This window comes from Euleptes europaea, chromosome 1 (genome assembly GCF_029931775.1).
Source record: "Euleptes europaea isolate rEulEur1 chromosome 1, rEulEur1.hap1, whole genome shotgun sequence".
NCBI lineage: Eukaryota > Metazoa > Chordata > Lepidosauria > Squamata > Sphaerodactylidae > Euleptes > Euleptes europaea.
The window spans coordinates 173,144,613-173,163,364 of NC_079312.1; the positions used below are offsets into that span (position 1 = coordinate 173,144,613).

The following is an 18,752-nucleotide window of genomic DNA, read 5'->3' on the forward strand; positions in this document are numbered from 1 at the left end:
TACTAAGTAACCTGTTCTGTTGCCTATCTATGCATGGCTCAGAAGTATTTCCTATTATCCCGTTTGTGTCCGCTGTGATTCTTCTCCTTTCCATGTGATTCGAGTAAATAGCTTCTTGTCATCTTTATTGCAGCCTAGATAGCTGCCGGCTGATACCATGTGCTTCTTTTGGCCTTCTCTTTAAGCTGACCCCTGTGTCGCAACCCATTGCTTTTTATGCCACCGATTCTGTATGCTTTCATTGTGTTTCGTTGGTGCGTGTTGCTCGGTTCTGAACTGTCTCCAGGTCCGTTCCCTTCTCTGTATTGCAGGCCACATGTAAAATTACCCGTTACAAAATTCTTATACACGGAGTTGATATGCATGCAATATAAATGACCAATGCCGGACCATTTGTGTTTCAGCAATAACCAAACTCAAGAACTCTATGCTGTACTAATGTCTAAACAAAGCTGTCAGCATACAAAATACGCAGTTCAAAAATCTATTCAAAAAGCCTAATACAAATGCCACTAGAAGAAGAAGAGTTGTTTTTTATATGCCAACTTTCTCTACCACTTAAGGGAACCTCAAACCGGCTTACAATCATCTTCCCTCCCCCTCCCCACAACAGACACACCCTGTGAGGTAGGTGGGGCTGAGAGATTCCCTCCCCCTCCCCACAACAGACACACCCTGTGAGGTAGGTGAGGCTGAGAGAGTGTGACTAGCCCAAGGTCACCCAGCTGGCTTCATGTGGAGGAGTGGGGAAACAAATCCAGTTCACCAGATTAGCATCTGCCGCTCATGTGGAGGAGAGGGGAATCAAACCCTGTTCTCCAGATCAGAGTCCACCTCTCCAAACCACTGCTCTTAACCACTACACCACGCTGGCTGACACACAATAAATATGCTAAATGCAAATGCCACCATAACACTAACAAACAGTAAATCTACTGTTACAGCAATTTTTTGAGCAAGTTATATTCCTTCATTTATCCAATAAGGCAAATAAGTTCGTAGGGATGAGGAAAAGAGAGCTTCACAAGAAAGCCAGAAACTCCTTGGGGGCGTGGCGAGACGACTCCTCTTCTGTCTCCAATACACAGCCTTTGTGGGTAACTTTCCTGCAACAGAGATAAGAGAATTACAGGAACTCTTAACCACTTACTTCGCATATTGAACTCACCCTGGGCTCATTATCGAAACTGTTTCTTATGAAGCCCTCTTTTCCTCATTGCTACCAACTTTTTTTTGCCTTATTTGATAAATGAAGGAATATAACTTGGTTTAATAAATAAAGGGAAGATGACTGGGGAAGGCACTGGCAAACCACCCCATATACAAGGTCTGCCTAGTAAACGTTGGGATGTGACGTCACCCCATGGGTCAGGAATGACCTGGTGCTTGCACAGGGGACCTTTACCTTTTTACCTTATAACTTGCTCAGCAGTTGCTGTAACAGTAGATTTATTGTTTGTCAGCGTTATGGTGGCATTTGTGTTTAGTATATTTATTGGGTGTCAGTGTTATAGTGGCGTTTGTACTAGGCTTTTTGAATAGATTTTTGCACTGCTTATTTTGTATGCTGCTAGCTTAGGTTTGGTCATATGTGTTTCGGCCTGAATAGGCCTTCCTCAGTGGTTATGAATACCGAAAGTAATTAAAAACACATCCAGAAATGTACCTTATGAGGGATTTTTATCTATTATCTTGTGTGGCTTGGTGTAAATTCTTAGCCCAAATCATGGGCATTGCCACATGGACGGTTGTTCATACAGTCTGGTATAGAATTAACAATGTTTCCGGATGTGTGTACATCAACCCATGATAAATCAACCTTTGAAGGTCCCTCTACTTATCTGATTGAGTTTTTCCCCCCTTTTGGTTGTGCCCTTCCCTTCTCTCACATTTTTAAAAAACGGTGACTGAAACCAGCCACAATATTCCTGAATCGTAAGCAATATCAGCATTGAGCTGGATGGCCCAGGTTAGTCCATTCTCAAAAGAAGAAGTTGGTTTTTATATGCCGACTTTCTCTACCGCATAAGGGAGAATCAAACCGGCTTACAGTCATCTCCCCTTGCCCTACCCACAACAGGCACCCTGTGAGCTAGGTGGGGCTGAGAGAGCTCCAAGAAAACTGTGAGTAGCCCAAGGTCACCCAGCTGGTTTTCTGTGTAGGAGCGGGGGGAAAAATCCAGTTCACCAGATTAGCCTCTGCCGCTCATGTGGAGGAGTGGGGAATCAAACCCCGTTCTCCAGGTCTGAGTCCACTGCTCCAAACCACTGCTCTTAATCACTACACCACGCTGGCTCACACATCTTGGAAGCTAAGCAGGGTTGGCCGTAGGTGGTATTTGGATGGGAGACCAAGGAAGTCCAGGGTTCTTACACCGAGGAAGGAATGGCAAACCACCTCTGAACGTCTCTTTCCTTGAAATCCCTATGTCTATGACTTGATGGCACTTTCCTTCACCACCAATCAGTATCAAGTTTGATTCCGTTCCTGATGTTTCTGATGCAGAAACAAGCCAGGGTGGAAATAGAAAATAGGACCATTCACTTGATTCCTCGGTTCCTGTTGCCCAGAACTGTAACATTTCTAGATTTGATCAGCACCATAAAAAAGAGCCCTTGGAGCAAACAACTGTCTAGCCCTGCATCCTATTTCCACTGCGGCCAGCCAGATGCTTCCAGGAAGCTTATAAGCAGAACACAAAGGCAACAGCCCTCCCTGCTGTTTGTTCCCCCGTTGTTTGTATTCAGAGATATACTGCCTCTGAATGCGGAGGCTCCATTTAACTGTCCCAGCTGATATAAATTCCTAGCCGTATCATCTATAAATTTGTTTAATGTCCCTACTCAATGGCTCACCACCACATCTTGTGGCGGTGACTTCCATAAGTTAATGATATGTGTGCGTGTAAAAGTACTTTCTTTTCTCTCCCCTGAATCTACTACCCATCTCTGGGTGATCCTGACTGCTAGAATTATGACCGAGGGTGAAAAATGTCTCCGTCCACTTTCTTCATACCATTTGTGATTTTACGATTCTTGGAACACTTCGTCATTTGAGGTTGGCGTCTAAGAATTTGCTTGTGTGTGCAGACTTATTTATTCAAACCATTTTTGTATCCTGCCCCTCAGTCCAAAGGTTCTCAGGTTACTCACAACATAATAAAATCATTGGATCTCCCCCTGTTATTTTAGCTGTTGATTTTTGCATTTTGTATTTACTGTTTTATTTTGTGTATCATCGTTTAATTCCTAGGTTGTTGTGACTAGATTTTTGTAGTTTATTGTTGTATTAGTTCTAGTTTTGCTTTGTAGTTAGATCTTGTCATTAGTTCTTTTTAGACAGTTGGGTGTAATTAGATAGTTTATTCCTTGCTGTATTTATTAGTATATAGCCCCCTTTACTTAGATTATGCATTTACTTGCCCTAAACAACTTCCCAATTAACCATTTGTATTCCTTTTTTTTGGGTTTAATAAATAATTAAAAATAATAATAAAATTTAAACTGTATTAAATGCAGCCCAGACCCATAGCAAAACGCATTGAAAGCAGCAGAACAATTGATAACAAATTAACATAAAAACATCCCCTCTGACCCATATAAAAACGTGTACATGAAGCAGCCAAATTAAACATGAGCAGAACAAATGAAACCTAAGCAGCGGCGCAGACCAGGGATGACTTAATTTAGACTCTCTCACATACACTGTATTTCATTTCCAGTCCAGAACAAAGCAACACACACACACAAAGGGGAAAACGTTCAAAAGAATGTTTGAGGTTAGGACAAAATGTTTCCTTTCTAGACCTGTGGATGACTAAACGTCAGTTTTAAATTTAAAAGTTCTGATTCAGGGCCAAACAGGAGCTGGCAAACTGATGAGGATGCCTATATTTATTTATGTATTAGAATTACTGCCCTGCCCTGGATGGCCCAGGCTAGCCTGATCTGAGATCTCAGAAGCTAAGCGGGGTCAGCCCTGGTTAGTATTTGGATGGGAGATCTCCAAGGAATACCAGGGTCATTGTGCAGAGGAAGGAAATAGCAAACTGCCCCTGTTAGCCTCTTGGGGAGGGGCTGTTAGCCTCTTGCCCCTCTTCTTGGGGAGGGGCTGTGGCTCAGTGGTAGAGCATCTGCTTGGCATGCAGAAGGTCCCAGGTTCAGTCCCCGGCATCTCCAGTTAAAGGGACTAGGCGAGTAGGTGATGCGAAAGACCTCTGCCTGAGATCCTGGAGAGCCACTGCCGGTCAGAGTAGACAATACTGACTTTGATGGACCAAGGGTCTGATTCAGTAAAAGGCAGCTTCATGTGCCTACCACATCACCATAAGTTGGCTGCGACTTTATGGCACTTTACACACACACATTAGATTTACTTCCCAATTCTTCTACCAGTGGGTCCGTCAAGCAGCTTACAGCTCGGATTGGCATGCTGATCAATTGACCAGTTAAATATTGCCAGTCGCTCAGCTGATGTAGGACTGGTCAGATGGATGAAGCCAAGAATGCAATTATATTGATGGCAGCTTATCTTTTTATGGTGTAATTTCATGGGAAGGGCTGCGGCAATTGAAAGCAGCATACCGAAGCTTCTTGTATTGGACATCTGTTGTATGTGCTGGCATCTCCAGACAGGAAGACCGGCCTGATGCCTGCTTAACACAAATGCCTTTAAAAATTGACATTTGTTTTCAGTAGTTAGTGGCTTTGTTTTGTTTGCCATAGGTTTTCAAGGCAAGAGACGTTCAGAGGTGATTTGCCATTGCCTGCCTCTGCATCACACCCCTAGTATTCCTTGGAGGTGTCCAAATACTTGGGAGGGTCGAGGCTGAGAGTGTGTGACTGGCTCAAGATCACCCAGCGAGTTTGCCCAGCAGAGTGGGGATTTGAACCCAGGTCTCCCAGATCCTAGTCCGACACCTTAACCACTATACCGTGCTGGCTCTCCCAGTTTTTACTTAGATGTGTCTGTCATCTGAATGAACCTCTAATTCAGGAGTGTCAAACTCATTTGTTATGAGGGCTGGATATGACATAAATGTTTCTTGGTTGGGCCGGGTCATGCCCTGCCAGCCCAGATCAGGACTGGAGGGGATGGCTGGCTTGCGAGCCAGATAAGAGCTCTCAAGGGGCTGGATCCGGCCCATGGGCCGTATGTTTGACAGCCCTGCTCTAACTTATCACAAACCCTAAGTACAACTTTTCAAAGTGCAGTGTTGATGTACAAATAATAACTAATATAATGATAGGAAGAAGGGTTGGTTTTTATATGCCAACTTTCTCAACCACTTAAGGAAGGATCAAACAAGCTTACAGTCACCTTCCCCTCCCCACAACAGGCACCCTGTGAGTTAGGTGGGGCTGAGAGAGCTCTAAGAGCACTGTGACTAGCCCAAGATCACCCAGCTGGCTTCATGTGTAGGAGTGGGGAAACAAATCCAGTTCACCAGATTAGCATCCGCTGCTCATGTAGAGGAGTGGAGAATCAAACCCGGTTCTCCAGATCAGACTCCACTGCTCCAAACCACCATTCTCAACCACTACACCACACTGGCTCTCCACCACAGTGGTTCTTGGACTGGTTCCCAATGCAATTTAAAATGCAACTTAAAATAGAGCCAATTAAAAAAATAAATAAAACAGCAGCCAAATGACCCTCAGAAGCGGGAGCAGCAGTTGAAGGCCTGTCTGAACAGGTCTGAGAAAAAGAAGGTGCGCAGGGGCCTAGCAGGCGTTTTTGGCAAGTTGTTCCACAGGCAGAAATGTTCTTTCCTTGAAGCTGTCCTCTTAGCCTGAGAAGTTGGAGACTGCTCTGTGAAATTCCTCCCTGTGATCTTGGCACCCACAGGGACAACATGCGGTAGAAAGTGTTCGTTCAGATGCCCCGGGAATGCTTCCAGCTGTACAAGCCGAAGCCCGCTCTTTGCATTTTTCCCAGTTTGATTTAATAATTAGATTTCCTCTCTGTCGCATGCTTCCATGTGAATGTGTGTCACATTCTTCTTCTTTCCCACCAGATAATCACTGGGGATGCAGCTTTGCATCCCCAGTGAGCCAGCGTGGTGTAGTGGTTAAGAGCGGTGGTTTGGAGTGGTGGAGTCTGATCTGGAGAACCGGGTTTGATTTCCCGCTTCTCAGCATGAGCAGCGGAGGCTAATCTGGTGAACTGGGTTTGTTTCCCCACTCCTACACACAAAGCCAGCTGGGTGACCTTGGGCTAGTCACAGCTCTCTTAGCCCCACCTACGTCACAGGGTGTATGTTATGGGGAGGGGAAGGTGATTGTAAGCCAGTTTGATTCTCCCTTAAATGGTAGAGAAAGTCAGCATATAAAAACCAACTCTTCTTTTTTCTACTTGAGAGCTATTGATTTTGAAGGTTAAGCAGGGTGGGTAATAATGGGAGGATTCCCCCCCCCCCCAAAAAAAACCCTGGAATTGTTGATTCAACATTCTTAAAAAAAATATAGTCAGCTTCCTTTCTCTCTTTTAAAACCAGCCTGATATGGACGTGTTAAAACAAGGCCTACAGTTACAATGGAGGGTTTCAACTAAGACCTTTCACTGGCAGTGGTTAATTGATATCATAAGAACGTAAGGAAAGCCCTGCTGGATCAGACCAAGGTCCATCCAGTCCAGCAGTCTGTTCACACAGCGGCCAACCAGGTGCCTCTAGGAAGCCCACAAGCAAGACGACTGCAGCAGCATTGCCCTGCCTGTGATCCACAGCACCTAATATAATAGGCATGCTCCTCTGATCCTGGAGAGAATAGGTAAGTATCATGACTAGTATCCATTTTGACTAGTAGCAATGGATAGTCCTCTCCTCCATGAACAGGTCCACTCCCCTCTTAAATCCTTCCAAGTTGGCAGCCATCACCGCATCCTGGGGCAGGGAGTTTCACAGTTTAACTCTGCATTGTGTGATGGAAGACTCCCTTTTATCTGTTTTGAATCTCTCACTCTCCAGCTTCAGCAGATGACCCCTCGTTCTAGTATTATGAGAGAGGGAGAAAAACGTCTCCCTGTCCACTCTCTCCATACCATGCATAATTTTATAGACCTCAGTCATGTCTCCCCTTAACCGCCGTCTTTCCAAGCTAAACAGCCCTAAGCATTTCAGCCGCCCCTCATAGGGCATCATCTCCCCAAACATCTCCTCACGCACTGCTGCCAGTTTGCTGGAGGATGCAGTGGGTGAACGACTGCCAGGTGTTGGCACCGCTGAGTCTGCCTGGCCCCTCGCCATGGGGGCTACTCATCTTGGTTTCTTCCGGGCCGTTTTTCACTTCCCATTCTGTTCCAGTGGACAGTGAAGGAAATGCTGTTGGCTTCTGGGCAGGTGATTTACGGCCCATTCCTAAGCGGAGCCAAGCCCGTCGGTGCCCATCCCCTTCAATGGATTTAGAAGGGTGTAACTCTGGTTAGGATTGCAATGTTAGAAAGGGAGACGGAGGGAAAGTCGCCCAACTCGTCATGATAGAATTGTATCTGGGTCTGTTCACAGGCAGTTCGATGACAGGTTGATGCGGGAGAGTTCTCTCTCATGTGATAATGATTCCACAGGGGGTAGCCGTGTTAATCTCTTGCAGCAAAAATGTGCAGGAGTCTTCTGGCACCTTAAAAATGATCAGGGTTTCAAAACTGGAGTATAAAAAACCGTCGTGGACTAGAGCAACTGACTTTGTTGGGCATCTGAGAAAGTGGGTGTTAATCCTGGAAATTTTACTAGGGGAAAGAGAAGATTGATATCTTTAAGATTCCGTGAGGCTCTCGTTTATTCTTTCTCACATGACTGGAAGGGTTGCCTACCTGCTTCTACCTATTTCTTGACAGTTCCTCATTTCATAAGAGCTTTTTTTCTCTTGCTAGATTGAAGGCTAACCTTTCTATGGTTATGCAAGGTAGATACATGAACCAACCCTATTCGGAAAGGACCTGCCCATGTTCTTCTGGTTCTGTTGATTGTCTAGCACACATGTTCCTGGAACGTCATTTGTATGAGCATCTGAGATCAAGATATATTATTCCTCTCCTAACAGATCGGACTAGTAACTCTGTGTCTGAGCGAATTCCCTATTCATTAAGTGACAGCGATCGTAAGGTTAAATTGGTAGCAGCAAAATGCATCTTATGTCCCTTAAACAACAGATTTGGAATTATGCTGCTCAAGATTTATGAATCAAGGAGCTTCTAAGGGAGAATGGAAAAGAAAGGGTGTGTGGTGCTTTATAAAAAAGCCGTAGAAGCATTAAGTCTGGAGTTATTGTGGTCACGTGCATCCCTCGAAGAAGAGGGGAGATTCCAAAGTGATCACTATTAAAGTGCTTAAAAAAGGCACCTGTAGTTTGATCATTCACCTGCAAGACCATTGTACAAAGGTTTCTGTGCTTCAACTTTGGTGATTCTTTGCAGTTAATAGGCCAACATTAAGAATGTTCCTGTATGCATCCTTTGTTTCATGGTGCCCAGGTGGTATTATTAGCTAGGTTCTCAGCATTCCCTATGGAGGCATTCTCAAGGTTGTGCACAGGAAATATTGGATCACCAGTATAATATACCTTTGGTGGCTCTGACCTTTCAGGAAATGGGAGGACCATTGTGTTCTGTAACAGGTACAATATCTAGATGGTGGCAGTTACACACAGAATGCATCACAGTAGGGTATTCTTTCCAGCAAAGACTGAGAGATCCAGGTTCGAATCTCCACTCTGCCATGGAAGCTTGCTGGGTGACCTTGGGCCAGTCATATCAGCTCAGCCTAACCTACCTCACAGGGTTGTTGTGATGATAAGATAGAGGAGAGGAGGAGGATGTAAGTTGCATTGGGGTGAAAGGCACGGGTATAATTGAAGGAAGTAAATACATGTTTGCTTTTCTGCAGTATCTCTTGCCTTGGTTAACCCTTCCTGCTCCTTGCTGCAATCCCATTGCCCGCATCTGCAAAAGGACCCTAGACATTCTTTGGTGGTCACCCATCCAAATACTAACGAGAGCCAACCCTGTTTAGCTTCCAAGATCTGATGAGTCCGGGCTAGCCTGGGCCATCCAGGTCATGCTCTGTCCCACACACTTAATGTTGTTGATGCGCAACAATCCCAGTAATCAAAACTGCATCTAACATTCTTTTTTTTCCCCTTCAGAATGCACACGATCGGGGTCTGCGCTGCTGCTTTTGGGACTCTTGGCCTAATGCGGTTTTTTGGTATGCCCTGGTTGTGGAGTGTGGCGGCTGCTCTGGGCATCTACATTGGCACTGGCGGCTGGAGATTTCTCCGGATTGTCTTTAAGACTGCCTTGAGGGACCTTCTGTAAGTACAAGCGCCTCCTGTGTTGTAGTGTGCAGGATACTAAATGAGAATCTCTCTCGCCCAGTGACAGCTCTGTAGCTGTTTCAGTGCTAAAGAATTCAGGGCTAAGGAATTTAATGGGCTTAGGTGGGTGGGAGAAGGGTATCTTCCATCAACCTCAAGGAAGTTAAGTTTCATCTAAAGGAGTTGGGAGCAGAAGCTTGTAGTAAATTGGATTTTTTGCTCTTAAGCCCTGTGGAGGTCAAGAAAGAACTTGTGTTAAATCTTGTTCCCATTTACTAAAGTCTTGTATACATATTAGGAAAGCAGCGGACAAGTCCAGGTTGGTTTCCCCACCCCTACACATGAAGCCAGCTGGGTGACCTTGAGCTAGTCACAGCTCTCTCAGCCCCACCTACCTCACAGGGTGTCTGTTGTGGGGAAGGGAAGGTGATTGTAAGCTGGTTTGATTCTCCCTTAAGTGGGAGAGAAAGTCGGCATATCAAAATCAACTCTCCTCCTCTTCCTCCTCCTCCTCCTTCTTAATGTGAGGAAGTGGGCAGCTGAAGCTCTTCATAGCATGGCGATAACATCAGCTGGTAAATAACATTCCGTTCAGCCGCGGTGAAAGGAATGGGACGTCTTCCTCCAGGCCTGCTGGTAACTTTCCAAAAGACTTGAGGTCATTGCTGCAACGAAACTCAGATCAAATCTTAGTGCCACAGCCCTGTTCTTCTTTTTGATGTAATCTGGTAGTGGGACCCAGTATATCGTAGTAGTACGCTCTCAAACATGGGGCTGGTTGTAGTTCTTTCTACAGTAGATAGTTTTCTTGCCTTTTATTCTCATAGCAACCCTGCGAGGTAGGCTGGGTTGAGAGCCAGGGACAGGAAAAGGACATGTGCTGAGCACTTAAATCCCCCCTTTTTATTGCCTTCCCGACAAACAGAAAAAACAAAGAAAAAATAGTTTTAAAAGATATACATAAAGGCAAAAAATATAACAGTGGTGGTGGATCTATCATTGCCTTGAAAATCCAGTGGTTAAGGGGCGACATGATAGAGGTCTATAAAATTATGCATGGTATGGAGACAGTGGACAGGGAGAAGCTTTTCTCCCTCTCTCATAATACCAGAACGCGGGGTCAACTGCTGAAGCTGGAGGGTGAGAGATTCAAAACAGATAAAAGGGAGTCTTTCTTCACACAATGCATAGTTAAATTGTGGAACTCCCTACCCCAGGATGTGGTGATGGCTGCCAACTTGGAAGGCTTGAAGAGGGGAGTGGACTTGTTCATGGAGGAGAAGGCTATTCATGGCTACTGGTCAAAATGAATACTAGTCATGATGCATAACTGTTCTCTCCAGGATCAGAGGAGCCTGCCTATTTTATTAGGTGCTGTGGAACACAAGCAGGATAATGCTGCTGCAGTTGTCTTGTTTGTGAGCTTCTTAGAAACACCTGGTTGGCCGCTGTGTAAACAGTCTGCTGGACTTGATGGGCCTTGGTCTGATCCAGCATGGCCTTTCTTATGTTCTTATGTCATGTTCTTATGTACACAAACATTTCTATAAACGATTTCCAAATATCTAAAAGTCCATGCACAATTGCCGTCTGTATGCTGTGCGTTCAAATATTGATCTAAGGTCCTCAGTCCATTGATTTACCAGAGGTGGGCATTTATCTTTCCAGTGTTGTAATGTGAGTGTTTTGTCTGTAGTAAGGACACGGAGGGTCCGTTGGTTAGCTTTCAAGACACAAGCAAATAGTTTTAAAGTACATAGATACCCTCAAAAAATCAGTGAACATTCGAATACAAAATTGATATAATAACTTCTTCCTAGAAAAACCAAAAAGAGCCCAAGTTGGATAGTCCAACTGCAAGGAGTAATCCCAATAATTAGTTAACAAGTATGCCTGATAATATAAACTAAGATCAGGGAAACTAAATCCTCCTTCGTTGAATGGAAGTTGCATCCTCTTTAAAGACATCCGGGCTGGTGAGGAACCCCACATATATTTCCGAAACAAAGTATTATTTTTATGAATATATCTGGAAGGTATAAAGATAGGAATTGCACGTAAAATTTAAATAATCCTAGGTATAAAATTAATTTTGAGCGTATTGACTTTCCTCCATAGAGACAAGTTTAAAGTTGCCCATCTGTCCAATTAGCTGTTTAAAATTTAGCATAATCATGTGCGGAATATTTCTAGGAATCAGTATTCAAAGATAAGGAGTGACATCTGGGCACCGCCAAACATGTCCATGGGCAGAACCCAATTAATTTTGCCCAATTAATTGAATATCCAGACAAGTCTCCAGAGGTATTAATTGTATTAATTAATGCAAGAATCGAAGACTGACTTCCCGAAATAAATAATAAAAGATAATCTGCGTAGAGAATAATTTTAAATTCCAAAGAGTTATGTGCCTAGCTTTTATAAATCCGACCTGGTCTACGTGTACCAATTCAATTCAGAATAATACTTATAGGACTGTAAATTTATTTCACTAGAAGCAGTATGTATTATATTCTTTTCATCATTGATCAAAGGGATATAGTTCTTATTCCTTTGCTGTCTTAAACGATATGCTAGAATTTTACCTGGTCTCTCACCACCTTATACTGCTGCCTTATACTGAATCAGACCCTTGATCCATCAAAGTCAATACTGTCTTCTCTCCAGGGTCTCAGGCAGAGGTCTTTCACATCACCTACTTGCCTAGTCCCTTTAACTGGAGATACCTGGGATTGAACCTGGGAACTTCTGCATGCCAAGCAGATGCTCTACCACTGAGTCACAGCCCCTCTAACAAGTTAGAGCATATTCTGCTTTCACTGATATTATATTGTTTAATTCATATTTAACTTTTTGCAATTCCTGCTAAAGTTCTGGTGTGGGGAATACAGCAAACTGGCTTTAAAAGTATTTAAATTTTTCAGTGTTGTTTATTTCATTTCTCTAAGCTTCTTCTTATGAGAAGCATATGCAATTATTTCCCCTCTAATAAAATCTTTACACGCATTAGCATGACTACTAGCAGTTCCTTGCTTTATATTAAAATATTCTGATAAGTCAGCTATCTGATTTTTTTTAAAAGTCTCATCATTAAGAAGAGAAACATTAAGACACCATAAACCAGTTTGTCCAGCCCAGTCTGGGAACTGCAAGTCTAATGATATGGGCCCATGAATCAGAAATAACATCTATATCACAGGCGTAATCTGGGGCATCAAAAAAGCTGAAGCAAGAAAGTAGTCTAACCAGAAACAATTATGATGCTCAGAAGAAACAGAAGTATAACCTCTGTCTGTTGGGTACAGTATATGCCAGGGATCGATCAAACCTAGCTCAGCATTATAGGCTTCAGTTCAAGTCAGATCATCTTTATTTCGATACAAGATCAGCTCTGAATAAAAATGAAAAATTAGGTTAAAATAATTAAAAGAAAAAAAGTGTCAGTGGTTCTGGGAGATATGATTTGAACAGGAGAAGGAAAGATCGGCTATGGGGTAAGATTTTCAGTCAGCCGTTTTCGAATCCCACAAGACCGAAGGCAAAATTTGGCCGCTTGGGTAGTTATCTCCCGAGAGGAGTCTGCTAAGAGAAGGGAAACGTTAGCTTCTCCAGATCTCCCAGGAAAGGTTGTCAATACACGGAGAATATACTGCGATCTTATATGGTTGTATAGGCTTTAGTTGCAGATCTCACCAAATAATATTCTTTGCGTGGGAGTGAGCTACGATCCAAAGCAGAATCTCTGTGGCTGAGCCTGAATCTGAATGGGAATCTCCCCAGTCCAAGTGTTAACCTGTATGTTGTAGAATGTTAGATGTGTGATTCTGTTTCCTGTTTGTTTGGGTTTTTTAAAGGGAAAAAACACCCAAATGGAAGCTGGGGTCTTGATGGGCTGACTCAAGGAAAGGGGCCTCTATTTCTGCCAGCCGATCCTCTGCTCAAAACCACACTCTCCTTGCAACTTTTATTCTTATGGGGGAAGAATTTATAGGGGAAGTCAAGTCTTTCTCCCTCTGCCAGTCCCCTCCTCAAAATTTCAGACACTTCTGGGGGCTTTCCCTTCTTTTCTTCGAGCGGCAGACTCTAATCTGGTGATCCGGGTTGGTTTCCCCGCTCCTCCATGTGAAGCCAGCTGGGTGACCTTGGAGTAGTCACAGTTCTTTCCGAACTCTCTCAGCCCCACCTACCTCACAAGGTGTCTGCTGCGGGGAGAGGAAGGGATGAAGATTGTAAGCCGGTTTGATTCTCCTTAAAAGGTAGAGAAACTGGGCTTATAAAAACCAACTCTCCTTCTGCTCCTTCCTTTCTTAGTAGGGCAACCCTAAGCAGAGTTACACCCTTCTCAGCCAATTGACTTCAGTGGGGAGGGGCCGTGGCTCAGTGGTAGAGCATCTGCTTGGCATGCAGAAGGTCTCCAGGTTCAATCCCTGGCATCTCCAGTTAAAGGGATGAGGCAAGTAGGTGATGTGAAAGACCTCTGCTTGAAACCCTGGAGAGTCACTGTCGGTCTGAGTAGGCAATACTGACTTTGATGGACCAGGGGTCTGATTCAGTATAAGGCAGCTTCATGTGACCATATGACTTGGAAGGGTATGTCTCTGATTAGGAGGATGCTGTAAGCATAATGTGTGGCATTGGCCCCTGAACTGGAAATACTGAGTTCAAACAGCTGCTCTGAAGCGTGAAACACACCAGGGGGCCTACACCTTAGGTTGACAAAGGCTTCATGCTTCTTGCCACGAAATCTCCATGTTAGGTGAACTTATATGGTTTGCACACAATGTCTTACACATATACACATGAAGCTGCCTTATACTGAATCAGACCCCCGGTCCATCAAAGTCAGTATGGTCTATTCAGACCAGCAGCGGCTCTCCAGGATCTCAGGCAGAGGTCTTTCACATCACCTACTTACCTAGTCCTTTTAACTGGACATGCTGGGGATTAAACCCAGGACCTTCTGCATGCCAAGCAGATGCTCTACCACTGAGCCACAGCCCCTCCCCTTACGCACGTGAGATTTCTGTGCAAAATGTTCAGTACCATCCTAATCCTCTTACTTGTGCCCTTCCCTATAGTAGAAATCGGCACCTGTTTTCTGCAAATTTGTGCATCCTTGAGATATTTGGGGGTGGGGTGGGGACAAAGGATTTGAGGTTGCTGCACTTACAAAGGCTACTTTACTTCTTACAGCCGCTGTCACCGCCCTCTGGCTCTCTACTTCCTCCCAATTGCATGGCAAGTGAGAAGTAACAGTGGAAAATAAAGCCCCCCTTAAGACTGTGGAAAGTGCAGTTAATGCTTGAAAAGACTCTTCTGTTCTTTTCCTGGCAGAGCTTGGGGGGGGTAAGGTCACGGTGACAGGCCAGCCTTCCTGGGCAAAACGCCACCAGCTTATTACTAAAGCTGCTCTCCCTTCCCCCACCCTGGGTCCCTACGCTCCTGTTTTGGATGCCCAAATCAGGTGTGATCTGTGGTTTTTAAAAGGTGGTTGATTTGTATTGGTAGTTTAACCCTCTGGAGAGCCAGCGTGGTGTAGTGGTTAAGAGTGGTGGTTTGGAGCGGTGGACACTGATCTGGAGAACCGGGTTTGATTCCCCGCTCCTCCACATGAGCGGTGGATGCTAATTTGGTGAACTGGATTTGTTTCCCCCCTCCTACGCATGAAGCCAGCTGGGTGACCTTGGGCTAGTCACAGCTCTCTTAGAGCTCTCTCAGCCCCACCTACCTCACAGGGTGTCTGTTGTCGGGAGGGGAAAGGAAGGTGATTGTAAGCCAGTTTGATTCTTCCTTAAGGGGTAGAGAAAGTCGGCATATAAAAACCAACTCTCTTCCTTCTCCTCCTCCTCTTAGGAGTCTTCCATTGTTCCTCTTGGCTCAACTGCCGAAGGAAGGCAGGCCGATGGAGGTATTTCTCTACATATGGGGAGATGGAATCTGTTAAGTGCAGTACCTGGTCTTTATTTGTTTATTTAAACATTTATTAGCTGCTTTTCTTTCATATGGAGCTCCAGGCAGCTTACAATATAAAGTACGTAAAATAAATAAGAATACATTAAACCAACATTTAATCAAACACAGTCCTAAAATGAAACCATCTTCAGCTGCCTCCTAAAGATTGGAGGAGAGGTGGCCAGGCACAACCTCCTTGGGGAGGTTGTTCCATGCTTTTGTGGGGCTGCCACTAAAAAGGCCCTCTCTCGTGTACCCACCAAGCACGCTTCTTTGCTTGATGTGGCAGTCGGGAGAGCTTCTCCCTGTGATCTTAATTCCTGGGCAGGAACATTATTTTCCTCTGGAGTCTTGGCATGTTGCTGGAATTTAATCTGGCCAGGGTTGTCCATTAAAACGAGGGCTGTCGCACGTAACAGCAGGGAATGGATCTGTTGCCTGCCCTCGGAATGTCTGAACTAAATGTTGTCTCCCTTGCTTTTTTGCCTAGATTTTTGTCAATATCACTGGAGCTACTGCAATAGTTTCACCCTCGCAGGTTGTTAGAGATTGAGCTTCTTGGAGGGTATGGCAGAAGAAGAAGAAGAGTTGGTTTTTATATGCCACCTTTCTCTACCACTTAAGGGAGAATCAAACCAGCTCACAATCATGTTCCCTTCCCCTCTCCACAACCCTGTGAGGTAGGTGGGGCTGAGAGAGCTCTTAATAGAGCTGTGACTAGCCCAAGGTCACTCAGCTGGCTTTGTGTGGAGGAGTGGGGGAAACCAACCCGGTTCACCAGATCAGCGTCCACTGCTCATGTGGAGGAGTGGGGAATCAAACCCGGTTTTCCAGATTAAAGTCCACCTCTCCGAACCACTGCTCTTAACCTCTACACCACACTGCTATAGTCAGAGAGTTGGGGTATACAAAAAATAAATCAGAGGCTGCTGTTTCATGTGTCATTGGGAGCCCTTCTGCATAAAGACACGCAGCTTCTGGCCGTTTGCGGCATTTTGCCGGTGACTAAGGTGACTTCCGCATGACGACGAACTCTGCGGTTCTCCATTGTGGCTGCTTACTCAGGCACGGGGCCACAGGGCTTCCATGGGGCAGTTTCCCCTGCCCAGTGGGGTTGCCAACATCCAGATGGGAAGGTGATTTATCAGTACACAGCCACTAATCACTCTAAATTTTCTTTTTCAAATTGTATTACACTTTGTACATATCAACATATGATGAATTATTACAGTAAGACATACAATACTGAATACACAAAACGGACCATAACATATAAATGTCCATGAATCAAAGTTTGTATTACTGATGTTCAAGGTTGTAAAACAAACATCCATCCAGAATTGCAATCATGTAATAGTTGGAACACCAGGGTCATATGTTGATATGTACAAAGTGTAATACAATTTGAAAAAGAAAATTTAGAGTGATTAGTGGCTGTGTACTGATAAATTACCTTCCTGCATAGGGATTTCCATAACCTTACTTCAGTACACCTCTTGTTTATAGAAAATCCAGGTGGGGGCTGGAGTTCTCCCACAATGACCCCTGATGTCCAGTCTTTTGGAGATCAGTTCCCCCAGGAGGAAATGCCAGTTTTGGAGAGCTCAAAGGTGACCGTGAGAGCGCTGCGGTGCTGGGTGGAGCCGGGAAACGAACCCTGCCTCCCATAAGCAGCAAACTCAGACCAAATACCCAGTGTGGAAGCAATATAAGTGGTCCTCGTTCCCGTTGGCACTGCGATGCTTTCGATTCCGTTCTGGGGTATATTTAGGATTAAGTGCGAAACCAGCTGAAGAATTTGCAGCTTCGTTTAGCCTCCAGTCCGAGGTAGGGTTATTTCAGGTCAGGGAGAGCTCAATGAATGGGTTAGTTTTCCTGGCTCCCCCGCCCCTACTTCCCTCGCTCTGGATACAATGGGGACTGGGAAAGTTGCAAAGCGCATCTCTCTCCCTCCCCCTTTCCTCCTTTGTTTCTTTCTTATTCACCTTTCACATGCATCACAATGTGCACAGAATACAGAACTGGAAGTGCATCACGTGGGGATTACACAGACATCTTCCCACAAAATGCTGTTTGTACAAAAAAAAAAAGTAGTTATCTTGTTACGTTTCAGGAAGGGGGTTGGCTGCTAACAAGCAGGGCTGTTCCGTCTTCAGATGATTTTGCCCAAGTAATAAAGGGCAAAGAGCAGGTTATGAAATTGTTGGCTTTTATTCAAAAGACATTTGCTTTTCTTCCCCCCACCCCATTAATAGTTATTTATTTATTTATTTTAAATAATAATAAGCACAGAAGGTGAAAAACATAAAACAGAACAGATAAAACGGAGATTACTACTATACATAAAAGGATCTAGCAAATTCAAATCAAGGACACAGAATAAACAGAATAAAGTACAATAAACATGCTTAATATAATATACAATAGAGAAGAAGACACTACTTCAGAGTAGTGACAAAATTCAAAAGCAGCTTAGCTAATAGTCAAATATGTCATATAAAAATAGTTAAACCAACAAGTAGAATATGTAAGCCAGTGTGGTTATTTCTATGATATCTATAATTATTTCTATTAATTTCTATATACCATTAGTTTTTAGATGAACTAAGTCAGAGTTTCCCAAAAGTATTGAGAACTTTTCAGGAGGGAAATTCGTCATGGAGCACGAATTTTCACCTAGCACCTAGATACTAAACTGAACAACAGTAGTATTTTTCTTTCCAATCGCTTCACGGAGCACTAGGAGATGTTTCGCGGAGCACCAAGTAGTTTGTGAACTTCTGTTCTAAGTAATTACTTTAAATGTGTCAATAGATTATATTTTTCTGCTGTATAATCAAGAGTTACATCATTATTTATAATATCCAGGCAATATACAAAGAGAATATAATCAATCCCTCAAACTTTATTGTGAGAACAGTATAAGTACAGGTTGAGTATCCCTTACCTGGACACCTGATATCCAGACCGATCCAAATTTTTGAAATATTGTTTAAAATTGTTTATAAAGTATATATAAAACATAAATGAATTTTGTGTTTAGACTTGGGTCCCATCACCAAGATATCTCATTATGTATACACAAAAATTCCACAATATGGAAAGATCCAAAGTATGGACCACTTCTGGTCCTGAGCAGTCCGGATAAGGGATACTCAACCTGTTATATGGTTTCCATTCCTCATAAAATTCTTCACTCGGCCTTTGTTCATGGGGTTTGCCAATTTTGCCATTACAGGATATTCTGCGATTTTGGTTTTCCAGTCCTCGAGATCTGGGCATTCTTCTAACTTTCATTTTGTTGCTAACGTAACTCTGGCTGCAATTACCATATATTTGAACTAGGGATGCCAACCTCCTGTACTGTTTTTCTAAACCTTTTGGTACGAGTACAGAGGTGCCATTTTTCTCCCCAACCTCCAGGTAGTAGCTGGAGATCTCCCGCTATTACGACTGATCTCCAGCAGATAAAGATCAGTTCCCCTGGA

At 43.9% G+C, this 18,752-nt stretch overlaps 1 protein-coding gene across 1 annotated transcript in view; it reads left to right on the plus strand.

Annotated features, from left to right (window-relative positions):
* Nucleotides 1-9,142: 9,142 nt before the first annotated feature.
* The window catches only part of SLC27A1 (solute carrier family 27 member 1), a 44,145-nt gene continuing 34,535 nt past the window's right edge, over nucleotides 9,143-18,752 (plus strand). The window contains exon 1 of the mRNA XM_056858224.1: nucleotides 9,143-9,309. Within this exon, the coding sequence (XP_056714202.1) occupies nucleotides 9,143-9,309 (167 nt within the window). The remainder of the gene's footprint in view (nucleotides 9,310-18,752) is intronic.